Source organism: Pempheris klunzingeri, chromosome 17 (genome assembly GCF_042242105.1).
Source record: "Pempheris klunzingeri isolate RE-2024b chromosome 17, fPemKlu1.hap1, whole genome shotgun sequence".
NCBI lineage: Eukaryota > Metazoa > Chordata > Actinopteri > Acropomatiformes > Pempheridae > Pempheris > Pempheris klunzingeri.
This window is the reverse complement of record NC_092028.1, coordinates 10,067,113-10,092,493: the sequence shown is the minus strand read 5'-3', so window position 1 is coordinate 10,092,493 and position 25,381 is coordinate 10,067,113. Positions and strand designations below refer to the sequence as shown.

Sequence of the window (25,381 nt, the reverse complement as noted above, 5' to 3'; positions counted from 1 at the left end):
TTTACTAGTTGTGGCTGCAGTGAATAGATAGAAATAATAACAATAAGGATAATAATGATAATGATATGGACTAACATGTCTGAAATAAAGTTATCATAATGATGATGAATGCTAATAATGCTAATGCTGCTGATATTATTATTATTATTAATAACAATAATAATAATAATAATTATAATAATTTGTGAACAGACAGGACAACTGTTGTCCTAAAGAGTCTGTAAGTGAGTCAGTGGATGTAAAAAAAAACAGTTAAATAAGCAATTTCCTTACGTTGACCAATTATCGTTACCATTGCTACACTATTATTAGTAGCTGTTCAGTACCTGTGCCTGAGCTCCATTGATCATCAGGTAATAAAGCTTGCTGAGGATGCTCTGCTGCAGCTGATCCCAGGAAAGAGACCGGTCCTCCCTCATTAGGAATGGAGGTCCAAACCTTGAGCAGGGATAGAAAAAGTTTTTAAATGACAGCTCGCAGCGCCCCAACTCAACCACTCCACATTAGCCCCAACCAGGCTCACACGCTTCTTTATCCTATTGTAATGCAAATGATCACTTATGAGCATTATCACATTAGAGTAGAATTCTCATTACAGCATATCCATATAATACATCCAGATAATATGGAGTGGAAATAGATAATGAGGACAGACGGACAACCACCCCTCTGAAATGATAGATCACATGACACGTTAATCATAATGCACATTTAATTGAGGGCAACCCTTCATTGTATGCTTGAGATTCATGAGCATGAGGCCATGTGAGCATACATGTGCATAAAGAGACAAACAAAGACACACACAGAGTGAATGATGGGGCGCAATAAAACCGTAGATTAATCAGTAGGAAGAGAAGGGTAATGAAGAATATTCTTCATGACAATGAAACAAAACAGTAGAGAATCAAACACATCCTCAGTCATACAGTTTTCCATTTCCATTACATCATTCATAGATAAAACTGAGAGCCAGAAATACATTAGGTTGGATTACTGTTGGAAGGGAGGATGGTAGCCATTATCATTCTGTAGTGGCTGAGGAGCGACCGCAGCGACCACGACATGGGAAGAGACAATATACACGACAAAATGAGATGGAAAATGACTTAAAAAACACAATTAAGTCAGTTGGAAAATTGCTATGGAGCAAGAGACCAAACAACTCCATTCGTGTGCTGTGTGCTGCGGTTTGTGACAAATGGATTTAATACTTTGACATTGTGTTTGCAACTCTGCAGCTCCCACAGTGAATGTTTTAACTCCACCAACCTAAAAAAGAATACAAACTGCAGTGAATACATTTACAAGTCTGAATTTATACTGTTTTTCCCTCTGAAAGAGACTTTTGATGGGATCCTGCAGAGAAATCTATTATCTACTTCTGAGTATGCAGCGATCTATATTTATTTATCAACTGCCCCCACAGACAAGATGCAACAGAAGTAAAATGTCATGAAAGCAGGTTGTTAACTTTCAAGAAAATTAATGCAAAAACAGTGAATATTCATGTTTCACACATCAAATGTGAAACTTTGTTAAGTCCTACCTACTGCTATATATTGGCTTCACAGTTTTAGCAAACCGACCAAGCCGAGAGCTTTCACACTTTGCTGATTTTCAGAAATGCACCTGTGATGCCATTCTACAGACAACCAGAGCGAGAAACAAGTATGTGACTCCAATGTCATTTACTTGGCACAGATAAGTCCTCCAGCTGTCATCTGACGAGAGCGAGATAGGTGGGTGGTTTGATCAACGACGGTGAGGTGTTTGAAGGAGAAAGTGAGACATGGATGGGATTGGACTTTCCCACAGCCCTGTTGGCAAGCTCACCTATATTGATCTCTCTGGACTCTGTCAAGGAGACGAATGTCTGATCTCTATATCGTGCCAGATGCCAGATTCCTCAGTCGATGGATTTCAAACTCATCTCACAGTGAGATGTGAGTCCTCTCTGTAATTTGGAGCTAACATGACCTTGACACGCTCCACCAGAGCAAGGCCAGATATAATGAGGTCTGAGCTAGATAGAGTTCACATCAACTGAGAGGCTGTTAACAGCAAAACCAACAAAAAAAACCCCGTAATGATCGTCAGTCAAGTCAGAAAAGCTACAAACTGACATTTTGCTATGCCTCCTACTCATCCTCAAGTTACTGTAGATACACCCGGTCAAGCTTTCTGTTCTCACATCACACGTGTTTTTCGACAACAAAACCTCTAGTTAGCTAAAGACATACCCCTTGGCTTTGGAGATAATGCTAGGTTATACTGTAGGCAGTAATCTGGTTAGCTGGCAATGCTACTGTTTGCAGCTAAGGTTACAGCAAACAAACACATCATTTTCCTTAGAATTTTGCTCTTGTGTAAAAGGTAAAAACACCCTCCAAACCTTAAGATACTAAATATCACCATTATAAGAGCCCAATGACCACTACTTCATGTGGCCTGCCTTGCCTAGTTATGGCTGCTAAGGTATAATTTGACAATCATTGTTCTGCTTGGGGTTTCGCCAAGGGCCATTTGATATAATTACCTAACAGCCTGTTGGCCTGTCCCTGCTGCGTTGCACACCAACAGCAGAATCTTTGCAGGGACGCCCTGGTTGAGGAACTCTGAGGACAACGTCCCGGAAGAAGGTAACCTCTGACCCTCGGGACCAGTGGAGTATGGGGATGATGGGAGGCTGTGATGGTACCCTGTCAGAGGGGAAAAACACAGGAGAACGTCAGAGAGGGAAAATGGACAAGAGATACTAAAATGAGTCATAGGGGAGAGGGGAGAGGGGAACGAGGAGATAGAAGTTTCTTTTTTTTTAACTATAAAATCACAGATTCTTGATAAATCCTGCTGATGCTGATCAGCTACCTATTTCACATTCTTTTGGTAAACATCTCCTGTCTTTCACACTGATAGCTGTCAGCATGAAGCACATGATGTTTCACATTCTCTCTTTGAAAGGATGATGAAGTGATATCAAGAAAACTTGATCGTTCAACTTAACACCTCTAACAAGGAGTGAGGAGGAGAATTGAGATGTGTAAAGTGGTGAGGCAGCAGCTTTCTATTCGGGGAACAGTGATTCAGAGGGGAGAACAGATGGACCAATGGCTGCCTGCACTCTCAGCAGGAGGTATTATCTGATGCAGCTTCTGCTCCACATCCTGTCCTGGTGGGGTGCCAAGCAGCACCACTTCTCTCCCGTTCCCCCCACGTGTCTCTTAGAGGAGTGTGACCGACTGAGGGAAAAGCTGAGATTATAAGATCACTGTGAAACGTGACGTCGGCAGAGCTGCGTTCTCTTCACACCGCTGACAATCTCTGGGCTTAACACGCAGGTCAGCCCCTCAGAGGCTCACGGTGATAAATCACATGGTAAATTAGACTCGCAGACACAGATGAGGAGGTATTGATTGACCATGGTGGCGGTGCCTTCCCAAAACGTTTCATTAAACACTGTCGTTTACACCTGACGCATGATTCATCACTGACAAAGCAAATGCCACTGCTGAGCATCCTGTTACTGAGATCCTTGCAAAGAAAGCGCCTCTGTTGGCACATCCATCCTCTTACAGAAATAATTGGGGTGTGAGGACGCTAAGCTGTGCACTGTATGAAGGGCAAGACCTATTCAAAACTAATTAAAACCTACATTTAAACCAACAAAACTTTAACATTAAACCTCTGATTGCAGTGTCTTGACCCTGAAAATGAAAGCAATGCTAAGTATGCACAGCTTTTCATGTATTAATGCTGCTCTAATCGAGCGAAGTGATAAAACATGCACAGTAATTTACATGAGCAGCGACCTCTGTCAGCTGTGGGAATGATTTATGGGGAAAAATGGCCTTTTAAATGGCCAGTGAAACATGTTCATGAAAAAGCAGTAAAATGCAGAGGTCACCTCCTGGCATGTCTCCCTAAGATTTATACAGAGGTGCTGGGGAAGAGACCTAGCTTTCATCGCTCATTAAATCTTTTTTTTATGGCTCGCTGTCAAATACTGTACTGTTCCTAGACAATTTCTCAAGGCTCCTGCCACTGCTCTCCTGATTTTTTTAGCTTGTTTACAGGATGAACTAGAAGGGCACTCGGGGAGCGCCGACTTCCAACAAGGCCAAGTCCTGTCTTATGTGATATGCAAATTTGCCAGCACAACCACTGTATGCCTGGATATATTTCCAAAAATTATAAGATTTATGTCAGAAAAAGATCTATGATTTGTTGTGTGTTTAATCACACCACACCATTCTCTTTGTCAAAGACACCAGTGTTGCAGTTTGGTCGCTACCATTGCTTCTCATTGAATGTTGACAAACAGACATTAGAAAACATTATGTCCTTGGCGGAGGTAATAATGGTGAAGGTATGAGATGTGTGTGTGTGCTTTGTGTCTCTCCTGCTGTTTTATCACTGTCGGACAATTCCCGTAGTCAGCTTAGCTTAGACACAAACTCGCACCACACCAAAAGTTAATTTTGTTTCGCCTACATACCTGTTGATCCTAATCTCTTATTATCAAAAAGCCTCTAACTAATTCTGAGAAACCGCAGGAGCCTGTGAACTCATCATTCCTCTGCACTCTCAGGCTTCTTTCATTGTCAAACAGACACATGGGATGAGCCAGACTAAACACAGCCAGACTATGTGAAAGCCCATAATTAAACACCTCTGCCCCTACAGGGATCTACTCTTCCCACAGCTACAGTGCCCCCCCGCCCCACACCCACCCATGCCATTAGTTGTCTACGGAGTCACATTCAAAGTCTTTGAACAAAGAGGTGGCTAGCCAAATACATGCACACTATCTGACCTAAGCTTATGTTGGAGACCTTTAAATATTATCTAACATATCATTTGCTGAAAAAACATTATTTATGGACTGACATACATGATGCTCCTTTTCCAGAGGAAAGATGAGCAGGATTATGTGACTTAATAAGAGCTTAGGCTATAAAAAAGTGCTCCAAAATAAACTATCACTAGCTGGGAGATTTGACTACAACTGATTTCAAAGTTTGGTGAGTGCTACTTGACATGTGTGACAGAGTAAACTAATGTCATTCATGTGTGTCTTCTCTCCAAAATGACTTTCATTGGACATTTCATTATTTTCCTGCTGGAAAGGAACAGTGCCGCCCGTGTGGGTTGGCCGGATTTATGGTACATGTGACAAATGTGTCATGCACAGTTTGGCAGCATATGTCAGGCTGATGAAGACAACAAATTCTGCTAATGATATTGTAAAACTGGCAGATATTTGATTTGATCTAATTTGGTTGCTAAATAAAACTATAATTCTAGCATGCTGGCATGCTATCTCTCTCTCATAGTGACAATGCAAACATGCTGATGTTTAGCATGTATTAAGTGTACCAAGCTCTCATCTTAGTTTTGCATGTTAGCATCCTAACACTGAACACAAAATAGATCTGGGGCTGATGGGAATGTTATTACTTTTGCAGGTATTTGGTCATGAATCAAAGTTTGCGCAAACTGTGATACTTGATAATGTGCGAGATGAAAAGTTAAGGGATCAACAAAGTTATTACAATTTATCCAGGACAGAACATGAATGTGGTGTGCGATCCAACAGTTGTTTAGACATTTCTCTGAAAAAGAGCAAATGTGAACCTGTGTACATTTTTTCCGTTGTGGTTGTAAATTTCCCCGTCGTGGGACTAATCAAGGAATATCTTATGGTGTTGCTAGAGGAAAAGTCAGAGGACCACAGACATTAAGATTCATCCTCTTTGCACCTTTAATAGCTGTATGTCATTTCATAGTTGTTGCGATATCTCGATGTGAAACAAAGTAGTGAGGAGCCAGGGTGCTACCATGTCTATCAAAAATGGCTAAATGTCCCCAACATCCCCTTTAGCTGAGATTTCAGCTGTAATTGAGGCACACAAATGGGGGCAGTAACTGTATTGTCAGGTTGGGTGCTGAAGTGTTTCCAGAATCCTTTGGATGCAGCAGACAGAAGGCTGAAGACAAAAATTCACTGTGCAATTCTTTCTACTTGCAGCTACAACTCAACTATAGTACTCAGTACATCTGAGTTTGACTGACTGTCTGTTTGGAAACTAAAATGGCTAAAACACTGACAGAGAGAAAAGAGGCTCTGGCATGATACAATATCCCGTAGCAGCAACTAATGAAACCCAAATCATCAATGGAGGAATATCACATATAAAACTGATGAACAATAAACAGTCCATAAATGTAGGAAGTTCTCCTTTTACTGACAAATGAGCGATGAATGGGGGAGAACAAACTCAGTTTGTTCTGGAGATAAAAGAATGTGAAATAGATACTTAGCTGTGAAAGCCAATTATCAATTCCCAAATATTCTTTGGCAGGTGATCCCATATTCAAGTTTCGTCCTTGGCACTGGTACTCCCTGTGGTGATATTGTGCTTATTCATATCTGTCAGTGCACCGTCAAATCCCAAGCAGAAAAGAGTCTTTCTCTGATGAAACAAAAGGCTATACTGTAGATGTTTAATTAAAACTCGATTACTTGATTGCCAGATGGGAGGCAGGTGAATATGCTGTAATCCAAACACAAAATTGTGTCTCTACTGTCCTCAGTTCACTAGGGGAATCTGAAGAGTGTGACAGTAATGTTTAAAATGTCTGTGCAGTCCTTTTGGAATGAAAGGATTGCAGTCAGTTAATCACCTAAAGCTGCAGTTTTCTTAAATAGAGAAGCTGGAGCTGCCCCCTAGTGAGAAGCGGACAGCAAGAGTCACATTGTATTTGGACTGACAAGACAATGGATCTGCTCCCATGCCAACTGAGGGAGGTGTCTGCGGCGCTTGGTGGCTTCACCACTTGCGGTCTAGCTTAACCATAAGGTCATTGGAGGAGAGTCTTGAAAGTTTTGGATGTGTCTTGTGCAAAGAGACAATTGTCATTAAGTTATTTATACTCTTTTCAAGAGATCAATGCATGCAATGACAAAAAACTGAAGCTTTACGTTTGCAAAACCCCTCCCCTGAACAGCAACTCTCCACCACATCATGAATGTAGCCATCAAGACCTTATCTGACACCCCTGTAAGGATTCCCCTTTTAAAACAAGTCAGGTGAAAAATTCAGCCAGTCTGTGTTTTTATAAAACTCATGGACCGAACGAGGTGCTGGGAAAAGAATGAAAGATGTCTTTAGTGTATAGAGGAGAGGTGGTGACAACAGGGAGGCTGGGAGCGGAGTGTGAAGGTCATGCCATCACTTGGTTTGCTTTTGGTACGATCTGAGGATATTACCGAACTAAACGTTAGAACGTCACTTTGCTGAGGGCCTCACAGTGTCCCCAACAGCCTTTCACATCAGGAGGCTTTTACTTCCAAGTGTATGAATAGCTGTTACCTTGAAATGAACTGAAACTGAAATTCAATTTATTATGTTAGGAGTAACATGAGCCTGAATTCCCGTGTGCTGGCTCTGAATTAGCCAAACAATCAGGATCACGTGGCTTAGTTTGACGTCTAAGGACTAGAGATGTGTATCTCTATCACTGAAACTGATGACCTTTCTTTATACTACAACTAAAAATACCAGGCTTCACTTTAATGAGACTCCTGGTGAGTGTTTGTTATTCTCATATCTAAGCCACAAGACTCAGATCTTTACTTTCATTTAAGTATTTATGGATAATTGATTAAGGGTGTCTCAGGGACCAGACCTTTTAGATTTAGTAATGTAGAAGAGGCATAATAATCACATTTTGATGTCTCCCTAAAAGCATTACAGATCATTGCTGTGACTAGATAGAAGTAATATAATGACGGTGCATTTCATACATTAATAAGATATTTTAATGGCATCATTATTACTATACTATTGTGATTTCATAGCTGTGATTGATAAAAGTGAATTAAGTAACTTAATATTTCATTTATGTATGTAAATGTGTGTATGGTTATCAATGTAGAAAGTAAAATGTTCTTTTGGTCAATTAAATATCAAAACAAGCGAATCAAGCTCGCTGTTGTATAAAGCTTTGTCAGCAAACAAGCACATTTCCTATAGATGTCAATTATCCTTTAAAGACGACAATATCTTACCCGCACAGGCCAAACATGTCAGTGTGAAAGACAGAACTATCCGCAGAGCACAGTTGTTGGTTGTGTAGATGCAGGCTTAGCCAGCTAGAACCCAGGGGATTCAGTGTGTGCCAGCATGAAGACCAGCCAGATTGACAAGGGGTCTTGGTTTTAGGCAGCACTACTCTGGGCGCTCATTGAGCAACATAAAGTAAAGCACAAAAAGCCCCATTTTTTAGGTACAACAGCATTGTTGACACAGTGTTAGGATTACAATAGCAGCCCTGTGAGAGAGGACATCAGAGTAGAACTTAATGCTTACACCGTAAAGAAAAAAACAGGGGGATGCTACACACTCAATGCTCCTCGATACATATTTTGCACCACTAGCTGAAAAACAGATGAACTCAAGACATAAATCTGAAATCTGCACAGGAGGGGAGGTAATTCACAGAGCTCCATGTGAAGTGATATACTTCTTAATGTGCTCCCAAGGGCCCCCTGCAGTAAGGTGCAATCCCTCAGGGTTTCATTAAGCAAACCAAATTAATAAAACTGGTTTGTTTGCTTACAGATGTGTGTACATCCACAGTGAAGCGGGGAAAAAACATTAATCTAGTACCACAAACTAGTTACTCAAATGGGATGTGTGTTGTGATATTGTGACTAAAAATAGCATGCTATGCTTTGCCTTCAGTCTCCGCCTTCTATCGCACAGCTACCTGAGATTCGCGCAGAGCCGCCTCGGATGTAAAGGGGCGGGGCCTGGAAGGCGTAGATGACATCATTCTCAACTATGCTGGTCAGATCGTCCTCATCGAAGAAAGAGCGCTGGAAGCCTGTGGAGTAAACCTCTGTCAGGATCACCTGGGGGCGAACAAATATATGCACACACATTAGTTTCCTTAAAACAGTGCCATTAAAAGTCTTGTACTGTTGTGAGAGTGAACTCTGAACCCACCAGATGGAGCATTAATCCCCCTAATCTCAGATCCAGTTAAATGCGTTTTAGTCAAGTGAGTGAAAGTGAATTTAAGACCATGGCATGCAAGGAAAATACAAATCACTATAATGATACTCGTGTGCAAGCCAAGGTGAGCTGTGCTGCTCTATTACAGTAGTTCTAAACAGGAAAATCTAAGAGGAATCAGGGTCTGGTCTTTACTCTGGCTTTATGTTACCTGGTCTGGAGAAATTTTCCCCTCATCTGCCACCGTCCTCCTCAGACAGGCCACGGAACCAAACAGAGGCACGGCCAGCCCGACCCGCAGGTACCTCTGTCCTTTGGTGCTGAACACCAGAATCACACACAGCGGCCTGTCACAGATGAAGAGACACAATCAGGGACGGTGGGAAACAGAGCGGCCTCTATTTTGATTTCCGTGCCATTTCTACTGCAGCCTCCTCTATGGCCAGGAAGGGACAAAAGAAGACTTTCATGAATAAATCAATGCATTTTAACATTAATAATAGATCATTAGGACTTAGTTTTATGTGTGTCAAATAATGGAATCTCTATTGCATTTTTAAAAACAGGGAGCGCTTGGCTCTGACCTCTCCAGAGGCAGTGCTGCCATGAGCAGGGTGCTGGGACATAATGGCTTTTTTGAATAAAAGTACGCTGAGGAGATACAGAGCAACCCTATCAGGTACCTGTGGGAGTCTATGGCATACAGACTGTAGCTGGTGACATAGAAAGACATACTATATGGAGGAATTGATTTTTTTATTTGCACCTCAATATAATAAAAGTAATGGAGAGAGATAAACTTTATTGATTTCTTGCAGGGATACTGAACTGTAACAGCAACAAAAGGAAGCACAAGAACATGGGCATAGCAGAGATGTAAGCTAATTATCAATTGAGAGCTCTCAATTATCATTAATAAACTGAAATACTTCAACCAAAAGGGATGGAAAAGGTGTGTGCTCTATGAAATAAATACACAATGATGGTCTATGAAAGTTGGACACATGTCAGCGGTTCAACCTCCAATAAGGGTCTTTTTTAGTTGTACTCTATACAAAAGCTGTATGTTTCTGGGGCTCCCAACTATTTCGATTAACAATTTCATTGTGAACCAGCCGCCCCAGGACTAGGATCGCAGAGTGTAGTTATTCTGAAAGCTAACATTTGACAGGGGGTCTTCCCAGTAGTCCATTTGCCTGTTCATACAAGTTTGGGTTCAGGCTTGAGCACTCTCTATCTAGCCTCCCAACACACAAATAAGGCTTCACTCAGAATCGGAGAAAGACTAAACTCTGCTCTGTATTCCATTGAAGTTACTTCAATGAACACTCAGGTGGTGCCTTCACACGGATTCCATGTATTGCTGCTGAATGTTCAAAGGTGATGATGATGGACTGGTTACCTCTCTGTTTTTTTTTTTCCAACATTGTCTTAATTGGTTTTGTAACAAAACAGCCACTGAGCTGAATAACGGAAAAATATGGATGACAGACCTGGTGTATCAATTTAGTTGAAGGAGTGGGATATTAAAAAAAAAAAAAAAGGAGTTGTGGACTCCAGCATGTTAGAAAGCCTCCCCAAACCTTTTTAAACTCTCTAATTCATTCTCTCTAATGCTAATTCATTCATCCATGTAGGACAGGGAGGTGGTTGTTCATCTTTACAGAGGATCTATAGTTTAGTGGGAATCAGTATATCATACTGGGTGTGCTGACAGAGGGGTGAGAAGAAAAATGCACAACATACTGCATCAAGATTGAGGTAAACACCGCAAAGCCTATGATAGCCCCTAAAGTTATAGAATTATTATTCAGGGGTTTTTACCAAATCTTGTCCTGTTTTCTTGTGGTCCAGTGCTAAACGTTCACAGGCCTGGTACCAGTCCATAGCCCAGTAAACCAAAGGACCCACAAAAGAATTTAATTCTATATTCTTCAAGCATATCAGAACTGTATTTTGGCCCTAAGCCTGTAAATGATTTATAAACTAACAGCAGGTCTTTGAAGTTTGTTCTGTAATGAACTGGAAGCCATTTTAAAGATTCAACAACATGAGTTATCTACATAATTCTACTGGTTCTTGTTTGGCATGAGTAGTATTGGTAAATCTGTGTATCTGAAATAGGTGCTTACTCCTGTTACGCAGATTGGAGTGGGGAACGGGAATCATCAAAAGAGTACAGCAAAGATAGTTCAGTGACTGGCAGCACTAATCAGACCATGGCTCAAGGAGGCAACCCCAATTTATCCTAATTACATTTTTCATAGCCGAATGTACAAAACAAAACACAGAAACTGCTAAAGCACTCTGTAGGGGGCCCAACTGTACTGTTCACTTAAAGCCATTCTTGTTTTTCAGTGTTGTGCTGTTATTCTGTCTTCCCATCTGTATAAAAGTTAATTAGACAGAATGAGGTTCACTTTTGTTCCACCTCTGAGCCGGCAGTGGAAGTAGTGACACAGCCGCATCAGCATATGTGTGAAAACAGTGAGGATGGGACGCCACTAAACACAGGCGCTTCCAGAAGGCTGGTATGCTGTCAAAAATCACACTGTTAAGTGGCATTTTGCCACTGTTGTTTGCCTCAGTATAAACAAGCAAAGCAACCTTAACAGGGATTCTACTTTACGGTGATATTGCGTAAAAATGCCGTAATATTTGCTTCAAAAGATGCAGTTTGTAGGATTTAGTGGCATCTTGCGGTGAAGTTGCAGATTGCCTCGGGTCACCCCTTCCTGTCCAAGTGTGTAGGAGAAGCTATGGTGGCTATGGTAGCTTCCTCTTTCCTGTGCTAAATAATAAATATGATTTGTCTCTATTTGTCAAAACTTGGGTTCTCAAACTTCTCAGAACCCAAAATGGTATACCTCTTCCTCGTCTTCCAGCCAGTGTATTTGTCCCACCAAGTCTGAGCTTGACCCAAAAATGCACGAGGACTTGTTTGCCCATTCTGAACTAACACGGCTACGTGCTGTAGATATTAAGGTTCTAAGATTCTAAGCTAAAGTTTCAGGTTATCATATACTACTGAAAGCATTATTATGAATATTATATTCCATTATAATATATCTGCCAATAGAAGCCCCTGAATCTTTAAATCATATATAATAATGGTTCCTATAAATAGTAACACTGCCTATAGAACTTTACAGCCCTAACGTGTTCCCCAGTTAATTACTTGGCTGCAGCCACTGAGACCGAATATTCATATAAAAAAGGTCTGTGTCAGAATGAGCTTTACATACAGTGTAAACACATGACTGCCAACGGACAGAGCCCAGTGTTTGGTTTGCTGGGCACAGAAAATGTTGGTTTGGTATCAAACAGTATGTGTTTATGGCTTACAGACATGGCTTGGCTGAGAGTGAGCTGAACTCTTCACACAGAGAAATACATTCAAAAAATGCTTTAAAAGACAGTCCATCTGTTTTCTCCTCCATTTATCCCTTCAGAAGTGTTTTCTCTCACCCTGTCTGCTACACAGTAAAAAGAAAGGACGGTAACTAAATACTCTAAGCTTGGCACACTGTCAGAACAAAGCTCTTAAAAACAATTGCCCAAATTAGAAGGGATGTTGGCTGAACTTGTATGAACCATTTCAAAGACTAAAAACTAAAAGGAAGGAAATATCTAGCAAGAGGAAACCCAGGCAAAAATCAAAATAGTGATCGACACACCTCATGGGTGTCAATCATGTAAAAGAGTTGATATCTTGACACACAGGGCCTGTGCTGAGTAGAATCTACAGCTCAGCCCTCAACAAACTCACTAACACATAACATGTTATGTGCAGTTTGACTAATCTGTACACAGCCTGGAGTACAGATCTGTGGGAGGAAAAATATCTGGTTTATTTACCGCAACATGAACAGGACTGCAGCAAAGAAGCTACTGTATGTTGTGAGTATTTAGGTGAAAGCCACTGTTAAGACTTTTAAACACAAAGTTTTTTGTGTGTGTTTAAGAAGGAGACACATAAAGTGAAAGTAGTACTGGCTGGAAAAAAAAAAAAAAAAAAAAAAAGAATGAATGGGGTCTCCCTCTTTGAAAATGTCAGGATTTCCTGAACAGGCTGACCCGTGTTGACCCGACATGGAAGCTGAGTGGGTGTTGTGATGTGAAGTTGAATAAGACATTGTTCCTCGGTGCTGAGAGGGTTTTCCCCCAGCTTTTCCTTTTTGATACCAGCTTCACAATCACTTGTGCTCCTACACTATGTAGCTAAACCTGGGTGGTGTCCTGCATGTTTTCTTGTTGTAACCCTTTTTAATGCCTCAAGCTTGATCAATACTACTCAATGTCTGTATGCTAAATATGAAACTAAAGCTTATCTCAGCATTAAGACTGAAAATGGTGCAGACCAGGGTTTGTTGTCACACTCTCATGTAAACTGCTCATCTTACACGAGTCATTCCTACATTAGCGGGAAGCTTAAGGTCTTGGGTTGAAACTGGTCTCCCTTTCATTCTCCTAACTTATTTTACCAGCGGGTTATTAACCAGCAAAGACACTCTTGCACACTGTGATGACCAGCCCCACATGACCTCTGGACAGACATGGCTTTAGCTAGCAACTAAAAAGTAAAATAAAATTACCTTCTTTTTGATATGAAATGCCTAATTGCCTACTTTTTATTACAAAAACACCAGGAACATAAAAAATAGATGCAATCTTTTGTTTGGTCGATGAAATGATTCAGCAGTGCTCACCTGGTCTGGCGAAGAGGAATGGGAAGTGAGATGCAGAGGAACGGGTCAAAGGTGTTGCTCTGTTTCAGACAGTGGGGGCATGTCAGTGAAGATCTGAGGGAAAGAAAGCACACAGTTACATTAGTCTTGATTAACCGGCTGTGCTGACTTGACAGAGACTTCCAAATTAATCTCAAAGTCCTCCTGATTAAGTCTGTCAGGAAAGCGGATGGCTTAATCTCGTTACACAAGTGAACAACGCAGTCAAAACGAACACGGTGTTCCATAAAGAACCCCTTGATCTGGTTGTGAGAACGGAAAAGATGAGTGATGTAACCGGTGAGAATGAGAGAGACGAGGAGGTGGGATAGGGGTGTGGTAAGTAGAAGGCAGGAGCCCCCTGGGATGATCGGGGATATAAACGGGAACCAGCAAAGGAGGTTTCCATCTTGTTGCATCACTCTCAACAGTGCTACTAATGCTCATATGATGCCATTACGTTTCCAAAGCGATGGCCTTCCTTCCTCTGTATTTGAATGCACAGGACACGGATCACTGAAAAAGGAAATGTCCAGATGCGTAGAGCAGTGATTTTCTATTCCAACTGTTTTCCATTCTGTCCATTTTTGTTCATGACGACACTTCTTTTAATGAATCCCACACAATCTTACAGGAGGGAATAACTTATTCCAGCTAGCTAATAGTCTGAGCAATGAGTCAGAGAGCCCACTGATTGCTGTAAGTGATTTTGTAAACTGTCCGGCAACTAAATTAGTTCTTTTGTCCATCTGTACAGGATTTCCTGGCTAAGACCTTCTGTAAACACACGCCAATTATGAGAATCTTGAAGGTTCTTTCTATCTGTGTCTTTAGTTGGGAGGGAGGCAAAAATGACTTTGACTCACAAACAATCTGACAAATAAAACCAAATCTAATGTTAAATTTAAAATTTAAAGGGAAACCAGCAAGTGTTAAATTCAATTCAAGCATCCATTGAAGAAATAATATTGACCAGAATCTGTTGGTCTGCCTGTTATTGCTAACCAGGAAGAACTACAGACTCTGTCAGCTTGGCTCATGTGCCTGTTCTGCTGCAATTAATTTCAGCATGGACAGTTCGTGTTGACTCTTGTTTTTGTCATTTTTGAGCTGTCTGGGGTTAATGCTGATCGCGAGAGAATGATGGGGAAAGATTTGGGGTTGGGAGAAACAAGCTTGCATCATGGTAAACGTAAGCATTGCCAGCACAGCTCCGCAAGCAGGATAACTCCGCTTTCTTGGTCAATGTAGCACTCATTGAGGTATTTAATGCTTCAATGGACTACATTTACCATCACCACTGACTGGATATCCACATAAAAAGTGGCAAAGTTTCTCTTTAAAGCACTCTGCTTGTCAGCTTTACAGAAATCAGTGATTCCCAAACAGGGGTACTTAAACCTGGAAGAGCATTTCTGCAGTCCAGTGGGTACATGGGAAGTTTGTGGAGTAACTCAACTAATTCTTACATTTATTTCAATGTATAAATTATGATGTAAAAATGCATGAGCATTAAAACTATTTAGCAAGCCAGAGGTAAGGGGATAAAGGGTTCAAATAGTTGGCTACAGGTTGGCTAAATGGTGGAAACGTCCAAACTGATCAAAACACTAACAGTTAAATTGTATAAAAAACATTGTAACAATATCCACTTTTATAGACTTAATAGTATTATCTAATCGAACAAACACAGTTGGAGCATAACCTGACAGGACAGAGGGCGACTCAAAAAATGTTGGGCACCATGCCGACAGTTAGCTGACAGGGTCCGTCCCCCCTGGCTCAATCAATCGTCAGTGGATGTTTTCCACACTTATGTCTAGAAGCGACCTCCAGGTTAATAAGGTTTCTGGAGGCTATATTGGCAGCCCAGAGTTTGGGGAAGCAACAAAATAAGATTTAGTTCAAAAAGGGAATAGATGTGATGGATGGCCAATAAAACATTTTTTCCTTAGTGAGACATTTCTGTTAGCAATAGTGCAGCTACCCTGTCGTAACATTAACACTGCTGCTCTAACCGTATGGAAAGCAATGTGCTGCACATAAATTGATAATATACTTGTGTGAGCCTAGCAGCAATAAAGTACATAGATGAGTTCACTGAATAAGACCATGTTCTCTACATAACAATGAACATATAGAGACTATATTTGGATGAAATCAAGAACATGAATTGATACCTTTCCACCCTTTTGGTGTCATGAACCACACCTAAAAATACTCTTCTTCCTAAATCTCAACTCATCTATCTTTTTCATCGACTCTGTAAAGAACAATTTAACTCCCCAAGCTCACGTGTGTTGAACCTTTACGATCTTCACATGCCATCCTACCATGGGAAATTAAGCCATAGATGAATTGTTCAAATGTGTTTTCCTCATAGAAAGGCACCTGACAAACCCAGTGGGGGAGAAGAGGGGGGAGTGAATAAAGCTCTATTCAAGCAAACCCAGCTGACACTGGCTCTTAGTGGATCTCTCCCTCTTGGCAGAGCAGAATGGCTGCCCTACGGATGTCTTATTCTCGCCAGGAAACAGTGAGGGTAACTGCACTCCACGCATACAAATCACACTCAGGCTCCACTAAAACATAGATGTGCCCTGCAATGCTCTAAAACACTTAAAAAGAGAAAAGGAGCAAGGGGAGAGGTGATATTCTGGTGATGCTCTAATGGAGGAAGCGTGCAAAGGTTGAGAGGTATGTATCCCCTGTCTGGGATGCAGCCAAGCTGAAGAGACTCTGAACACTCCTGCTCAGAGTCTCTTCAGCACACTGCTAGAGCTTTTTTCCAGAGTAACGCATCACCCAGATAGCTTTATCTAATTGATTTTCTCTGCAAAGAGAGGGAATTAAAAAAAACAATAAATCTCAGTAGGTTAAAATCAAATGGATTGGCAGCTAATTTTCCTCACTGAGCCTGGCAGCTATGAACGGTAGTTTATTCACCACTCTAATGCTCTGAAATGGAAAAGGCATAAACCTTAATGAGTGCCTCATAATTCACTAATTGAAATTACTATATACTCATAATAAACACACCCATCACTGAGCCTGTAGACTCCAAATTAACAGTAGCTCAATCCTGGCCTTCAAATCGCAACAAATCAATCAGGACACATGATCCAAACGAAGATCGCACAGTCCGACTGATTCAGAGATTAGACGTGGCGGTCTCTCCGAGAAAGTGGCGCTGCAGTAAGACGAGCTGAAACTGCACCATGTTTGTCATCTGAAACGCTCGGCTGCCCGCCAGACAGACAGACAGACAGACATCTTCACTGCAGTCTCCACTGACTGCAGCCCGTGTCTCACCCACGTACAGACACAGATCGCAGTCTTTGATCTAATTTAGGATTTCCTCACCTGATCAAAGGGGCTAAAGAGATGATTCTGAAATAGAGCTAAGAGCTCTGCTTTATACTAAAAATGACACAATAAAAAAAAAAAATGAAGGTTGAATGTTCATTGACCTCAGGTTCAGCTCCAGTGCAGGATGACAGATAACATAAACTGAGATCAAATAACTCTCGGCCTGTCTTGCTTGGATTTAACTTGTTTGAACGTGTATAATGGGTCGTGATGATTGCACAGTGACAAACTGGGCTATTACAAGGGTAATTCTCTGGTCTGTCAAACCTACATGTTGTATCACATCGGACACTGCATTGCAAAGTGTTACACAGGCAGTGAAGGGGCCTCAGGACTCAAGAGGAAAAGAGAGGGACAGGAGTCAAGAAATATTTGTTCAAAGTCCAATTACAGCAGTGAAGATATTCATCTATTTAAAACCTCACAGAGATGGGTTTTTTTTTTTGCATTGTTGAAATAGAGCCAGACTGTATACTTACTGTGTATGTTAGAGTTCCTTTGTAAAGTTTGTGCTTAGCTAACCCAGTCATGTATATATTCCCTCTGTACCATCTCACCCACTTACTCTGGCGAGCACAGTATTCGAGTGGGTGAGAGGAACAAACTTTGCCTGCCAGGCTGCTAAGTCTGCTGCTTCCTGTCTGGACACACCCAAGGTGTCACATCTGAAACATTTGACAGTGAGGGTAGCAATTAAGAGATGCGCTCTGACAGATGTATTACTGGCAGTCACACGGAGCTGCCAATTTGTGGAGGAAGTGGCAGATGGAGGATGGCGCCGACAAACTAGATATTTAGCAGTTCGGCCTGGAGGGACCCCTTTTAAAAACTCTATTAATTAAATGGAGATCAGAGTTTGGTGTTGAATCTGAGACTGCGATAATCGGTCAGTGTGGTCAATGGAGTCCAGATGGTGTTGGGCTTTTGCATCAGGAGCTGGATACAGAAGATACAACTCACTAGAAATGAAGGATTAGAGATAGATGATTAGAGATTTGCACCCATATGGGTAAGAAAGATAGAAATACTGTGACACTTTAGGTGTAACTGATGCAAACCAGAAGGGAGTGGCTTCTACATTGTGTTAAACTGAGTGGATAAGAGAGTCATTCATTGCAAACTCCTAATGTTTTCTTAGACCAGACCACAACTTGAAAATGGCGCATAGATAAGTTGGCCGGATAAACCCGACATCTGAATGATGCTCCTCTCCCAGTCGGCCGCAGCTGACAGATGCATAAATTGTGTAAAAAAAAAAAAAAAAGAAAAAAAGTAACTGCCTCTTTATCTCCTGGATGACTGATTGATGGGAGTCATGAGGACATCCAGCTGCATTAGAAATGATGATAATAGAATTGGTGGTGAAAAGCTTTTGGGGGGCTGTTTAAATCACCACAGGGCGACAGTAAGCAGTTTAGCAAAGCCAAAAAAAATCTCTTTGTGATCCAAAATATACCAGACATATTCACAAGATATTATAACGGTGAGAACACTTGACCACTGGCACAGCTAACAACTGCAATTACTGCATTTGACCGAGCACAAAAGAATTCTAAATAAGTACTTGTACTAAAGGGACGTCTATTTCCCATAGAGACAAAGTGGTCAGGGTACCAGGGCAGTTTTTCATCAGACCTTTTTACTATTACAGCTCTGGCCTGTTTTGTAATTACTGGAGGGGCTGTGTGCTGTGGATTTACTGTTCTTCTAGCCAGGCATCTGTGTCTCTCGGGCCCTCTGTGTAAATGAAATAATGACATTTCCAATACATCAGCTGTATTTAGCAATTACAGTTTAATGTGATCAATGAAACCTATATAGGATACACGCATGGGTAGGCTATGTGATGCGGACCTGTCTCTATGCAGGTGCTTTACAATTACATATCTCAGTCAGTGATGCAGAGCAACACTGTGTGGATATTGCATCTTGCACGGGGCTGTTCTTGGACGGATGTATTTGCAGCAGTTATTTAGCCTTGACCTTTCTACTGCAGGCAAGTCTGACATTTAGATCATCTGACAACAAGACAATAGAGCCGGTGTACAGTAAACAAAACTCACAAGACACTTGATTTCCTCCATCCCTCTTAATAGTCCTAATGGGTCGCGTACGTGCACTTGATGGTTCCTTACAGGATATTGGGTTAAAAGACTGAGGCTTAAGCGACATATAGCAGGCAAAAAGTCGACCTCTTCACCTGCTGATGGTCCATGTAGAAGACAATGAAATATTGTATTATTTGTAAAATTGTAAGATCAGACTGTTATTCCATTCTAACTCTGTTTAGCTGCTTAGCTTTTACTTGGACAAGCAATACGGATGTTAGATTTATGCTGTATTTCAACTAACCAATGTGTTTGGTGAGTGTAACCCTATCTTGGATAATGAGTTTGGTTGGGGTTGCTGAAGTGTAAACTTCCCCAAATCTAATCACATTAAAGCAAAATAGAGCCACTAACGTTAGCTTACATTCTGATATATTAGCACAGTGGGGAAATAATACACAGTGGATGTGCTGGTTGGGAGCAGGTTTGTGCTCTCTCACACAACCTGTAATCCCAGAAAATAACGTAGTATGAAAAACGGGAGCGCTGTTGAAGGTGTGAGTGTGGTATGTTAAGGAAGGAGACTCACTTGTACTGTGCCTGGAAGTGTTCCTGGACAAAGCTGTGCTGGACTCTGGGCTGCTGGGACTGGGACGGGTCAGGAGACGGCGCCTCCTCGGATCCATCGGGGCCCTGCAGCACAGATGAGGCCACCAATGAACACAACGCTGTCACACACTCTGGTTCTTCAGAGATCTAACATTAGTAACTGTTGCCCAGGTTGTCAAGAGTCATCATTGTGAGAGGAAACTCATACTCAATTCTGTATAGAGGTAAAGCAAAAATAAATCTGAAAATCTTACAGATGCTCCTGTAGAATAGATTTAGCAAAGTGATGCTTTTCCTTTTTTACAGTGATATTCAAAAGTGGTGGAAAGCAGCACTGATCTAAACATGAAACCCAGGGAAGTCCCTGTCTTTATTTTTTTCCATCTACTCACCCAGGGGAAGCTGCCCCGGCATTAAGATAAAAGAAGAGGAGAAAAACGATAAAAAAGAAACTTGCAAGGTCACAGAACCAATGTGTGGAATGGTATGCACAGCTAGAGCCTCACAAACACACTCTGCTTTAATGACACTGAACTAACAGAATAACCTTCTGCGTCAGCTTTACAGTTCGTGACATTTATAATGTTGTTTTACATAAAATAACATTTGATCTGTCTCAGACTACTGACTCCTCTTAACTGGCTGGAAAGGGTGATCAATAACTGGTTCAGTGTGGAATCTTATGTGGTGCTCACGTTAGTGTTGGCGGATTCTTTTTTTCGGCATTTTCACCCACATTTGTAAGCCAAAGTAAGTAAGTGGTTTCATTCCATCAACATTTTTTTTTACCTTTGTTGTGGCTCAAAAACTGATATCCATAGAAGATGAATAAACCCCCAGGTTCTGTTATCTTCACCGCCATCTTGACTGTAAGGGAGCTAAGACTAAAATGGAAAAGTGCTAAAAGTTAAAATAAGCAACCATAACTGTATCAGTTAGGACATCTCTGTACAGTATCAACTCCCTTACACACCTTACCAGTCTTGGAAACTGTCCTGAAAATCACCCTTTCACTTACCAAGTGGTTCTGCTTAAAAGGCCATCATGTGGCATACAAGCACCTTGTTAACATTTCTCTGCTCGTACGCCATCAACCCCACAATAGCCAGTGTTAAAAGTCAGGTACTTGAGTATGCATTAAGTCTTCATATCTTTTCAGCTGTGCTTTTACACCGTGCCAAACGGAAATGCACTCTCCGAGCCTCCTCTGTTGACACATGCTCTCTCTCTGTTTACTATTCCTCTGATTTTTAGCTCCTGGTCCCATACTGGCAGCCACTGTTCCCAGGCTCGTAGCTCGACCATGACCTCCGCTCACAAACTAAGCTGAAAGGAGGTTTAGAATTTCTAAAGGGGAGAGGGAAGTGGAGGGCGTGTGTGTTTGTCTGCGAAACAGTGTGTGCGAGACAGAGACAGACAGAGTTCACCACCATTTCAAATCCTGAGTCTATTCTTCTGAGAGCATTTGAGCTTTGCAAAGCCTGAGCGCGAGGCTGAAACCTGACCTTCCTGCTGCTCTGTGCTTCAACAGGCACGTACAATGACAAACTCTACCCCGTCTCTCACTCTTTCCTCTCTGCATGGATGTCAGGGTTTTTCTTAGTCATATTTTCCCACAAAATGCCAGGACTGCCAAAAGGGGAGGTTCAACCCAGCTGATCTTCTTACTTCAGGTAAAACAATGCAATGTATAGTGAAAGTAAGTGAGAGAGGAAGAGTGCAACCCTTCAGGCATTTTATTTCCTAATCAAATGGACTGTGTTTCACCCCCTTTCTTTCCTCCACATACTTGATAATGGATTCCATTGCTATCTTTATGTAGAGATAACAAAGCAACATTGAGGTCACCGAGTGCAGACACAGTCAGTCTTATCACTTCTCAGAAATCCATGCCTAGCTCTGCCATGTCAAAAGACTGGAAGGCACTGGCTGTGGCTGTTGAAGATGTGGGCATTTAAGCCCACATCTTCAGGTTACGTGCCCAGTGGCGTGTGGTTCTGATAAGGTCCCAGTCATCTAAATGATCATGGTCAGATAGCAAATCCCTTTGAGTGAGCCGTGACTGCTGCTGGTTGAAGAAATTGTTTTACAGGTTGTTTAATGACCCTGACAGAAAAGGGGTCCATCTCAAGAGGACCCATGCGCTGATCTGAAATTGAGATGCTATCTTTGAAATTGCTTGTCAGAAAAATATGCCAACTTCAAACTGATAAAAATGCAACTAAACAGGCAGGCTGTGGAGGGGAAAAAAAAAATCTGAGAAGCTATTTTTAGAGTCAGGTCTGACCGGTAGTCGGCTTCCACATGGGCAAAAAGAAATCTCTCCTACAGCCGCACATTTCCTACAGCACTGATGCTGCCGACCTCCACGGCTGATGCTGCCTCAATTTTTGTTCCACGTTAGCATACAGAGTAACTGCACTTCTACCAATTCGTGGAACTGCAATATTACATATTATTTAAATATTTCTTGTAATTACTGTCAAATTAACAGCGTATAAATGAAAAGGTTGCCTTTCAAATAAAACTTATATTAATTGGCACTTTAACTTGGCTTGTCACCTCTGATTATCACATTATTTCAGCAGCTCTGCGATGAGCAGGGGCTCCTCTGGGAAAAAAAATACCACCTGTGTTGCTACCTGTGTGGCTGACATAGTGGCTGCTGATTTAGTTTGTCTTGAAGGACTGTAAAAAAAACGTTGGTTTGGGGGGAGGTGATGAGATAATAGTTTAAATATGGAGATAATGGCACATTTTCAGTCTCTCCGGGAAGACATTCATGGTGTCACAATTGTTTAAGTGTAAATGAAGTGAAGTGAAGTGAAGTGAAGAAAAGTGGAAATTGACTAATATGACCGCCTCACGATTGTGTGCCTCCACTATTTGGATGTTTGTGCCACCTCAAAATGTTCCTGAGGTATCATGGCCACAAGAATGGGATGGACTAACGGACGGACAGGCGTATGTATGGACCGACTGACGGACAACCCAAAAACATAATCTCTTCTGACACCTGGCCATGTCAGGTTTCATTATCAGCATTAGTGCACGTTGGCTCACTGGAGAGGCTTCCTGAGACACTTCATAGAACAGAGCCAGCATTGATCTTACTGTAGTTATTCCACCTGTGTCTTTCCTGCTATGATAAGTCAAAATGTCTGCAGTGTAAAAGGTTAGAAAAACTAATGTGTCTCGCTTCATTCATAAAGTAAATGACTGGGAAGCAAAATGTGTCTGCACCACAACAGGTGTGCCCACATTATGATAATGATCCTGAAAAAGACAATATGTTACTCACTACAAATGTAGCAGTTCACATTACAAACTTTACAAGCAAACTTTTCTTTATGAGCACTTTGCCATAATGGAGGTTACTAGAATATCTAAATTTATGGAGGGCAAGTTGTAACTCAGGACCGACGTTAATGGCTGAGCAGAGAGAATATTCCAAAATGCAATGGATCTGCACTATTTCGTGGTCAAAACATAGCGACTCATATCTGAAAAGGTAACATAGAGAAATATAAACACAAAATGTGCAACTTGCTAATATCCAAGATATGTAAAGCCAGAGAATTGTCTACCTCTGCTTAATCCATAAGCCTCAATGCCAGGAGAGGGGCGTGTGCCAGTGCCAGAGGAGCACCGAGAAAATTAAAACTCAAATCCCTCACCCTGGCACCTTAGTGTGCTGTAATTGATTTCCAGGATTTAGATAAATGACAAAGATACGGCGTGCAACTGAGTGGTGGGTTGGGGCCTGGGCGCTGGCTCAGCACTGTCAGCAGGAGGCCAGAGTTCATAGACAGCTGACTTACAGAGGAAGAGAGAGGGGCCGGAGTGATGGAGAGAGCTGCACGTGATAAGCGCATTGTTGGGCAGCTGGCTGGGGAAGATCAGTCCTCAAAAGCATCATCTTCTTTAAACAACACAGAATACAAGCTGAGTGTATTTTAATGGAAATATCATTTCAAGATATACTGACAATCTGCACAATCTTGACACAGACAGATGACTTGTCCCTAAACAGGAGGATTTTCTCCCCGAAAAAATATGCATATGCACACGAGTACAAGACTGTCGAAATAAGAGTGGTAAGAAAAAAGCTCATGCTGTTATCTGCTAAGAAATCACTCCTTGAGGCCTTTCATTTTGCTCAGAGGACATTTCCACAGTGAGATCAATGTTATTAAAAAGAGACTTGGCAGCCTTGGAAACAGCACAGCATTTATTCATCATCTATTTCAGTGGCGAGGACGCAAACACAGAGGAGGAGCTCACTACCAAGTCTCTGTTAAACCCAACACTGTTGACTCCTGGTCATCTGTATGAAAGCCCGTGAAAGCCCATGAAAGCCCGAAACTGCACAGATTAACGGTGCACTCTGTCTCATCGAGGAGGCTTTCAATAATTCACCCCCAAAAATGTTGCTGGGAGTGATTCATCTCTGTGAGTAGATCCACTGTAAAGGAACTCAGGCACTCATACTCCACTGTGGTGAATGTGCCCCCCCATGCTCACAGATCACCTGTCTCATCCTGATGGGTTTTCATGGATGGTGGGGGAGATAGATTGTAAAGGGGAGGGGGCCGAGTGTTCCCAGTAATGGCCCTGATGTGAATAATTTAAACAAGCCATGGAAACACACAGGGATGGACATGTGCTGCTGCTGGAGAAAGCACTATAGTGGAGTGATTGAGAACAAGACCCAACAGCACCTAAATCTCCGTGTGATCGCAAAAGAGAGACGCAGGAGGGGAGACGGAGAAATGTGGAGCAGGCGTAGAGATGCTTCATGTGTGTGTGTGTGCGTATGGACGTGGACAGATGGAGATAGAGCTCGAGAAAATAGAGTGTTATTGAGTAACTGAATGACTCTGAAAGTCAAAGTAGTACACACAGCTGACATACAGAGCTTTGATAAATAATGGACAGTCTCCTTCAACACTGCCTCCTGTCGCATGCGTACCTGTCTATAAATAGTCCCAATGATACCGACGATGGAAGCTTTTCTCTCTGACCTTCAGCCCATTATTCCCTGTGGACAATCACTCAGGGTGGGGTACATTTGTATGGACATGGTAAGTGCCCAGACATGAGTGTATGGACTCGGACTGACCTTAGGCTTGTAACTGATTGGCTGCTGTGTGTACAGTAGCTATACATTATGTTAGGTTTAGTCTGCTCTAGTTTTGACTGGCAAGACAGGACAGCAGGCAGACTGACCCTGACACAGGTCATTACACATGTCTAGATTGCAGCTATCAGTAGGGTCATGGGTAGGGTCAATAGTGCACCTATAATGCAGCTATAATTTCTGTCAGCTCTTCAATTTGCTTTAAATTTCCCCCACAGAAAAAGTATTAGGCTACGTTGGCATTACATTTATATCTGTAGCAACCACAGTGATTCCCTGTGAGCAAGCAAACAGCCTTTGAGCAAAATACCAAATTCCCTACTGGTTTCATGCATCTTTTCTGTGCTCTGACCTCACTGTGCCAAGGTATAAACAACATAATGAATCTGCCCCTAAAGCTACAGAGTGTCATGAAGTAAAGTTTGTTTCCAGAGCAAAGGTGAGTTGCCAAGCAGCTGAGGCCGC

At 41.8% G+C, this 25,381-nt stretch overlaps 1 protein-coding gene across 1 annotated transcript in view; it reads right to left on the bottom strand.

The window, feature by feature from the left end:
- usp43b (ubiquitin specific peptidase 43b) overlaps nucleotides 1–25,381 on the bottom strand; it is a 61,728-nt gene that overhangs the window by 21,294 nt on the left and 15,053 nt on the right. Inside the window, exons 3-8 of the mRNA XM_070847607.1 lie at nucleotides 19,757–19,860; nucleotides 13,733–13,825; nucleotides 9,235–9,370; nucleotides 8,776–8,920; nucleotides 2,540–2,702; nucleotides 327–438 (exon numbers count right to left, since the gene is read on the bottom strand). Of these exons, the coding sequence (XP_070703708.1) occupies nucleotides 327–438; nucleotides 2,540–2,702; nucleotides 8,776–8,920; nucleotides 9,235–9,370; nucleotides 13,733–13,825; nucleotides 19,757–19,860 (753 nt within the window). The remainder of the gene's footprint in view (nucleotides 1–326; nucleotides 439–2,539; nucleotides 2,703–8,775; nucleotides 8,921–9,234; nucleotides 9,371–13,732; nucleotides 13,826–19,756; nucleotides 19,861–25,381) is intronic.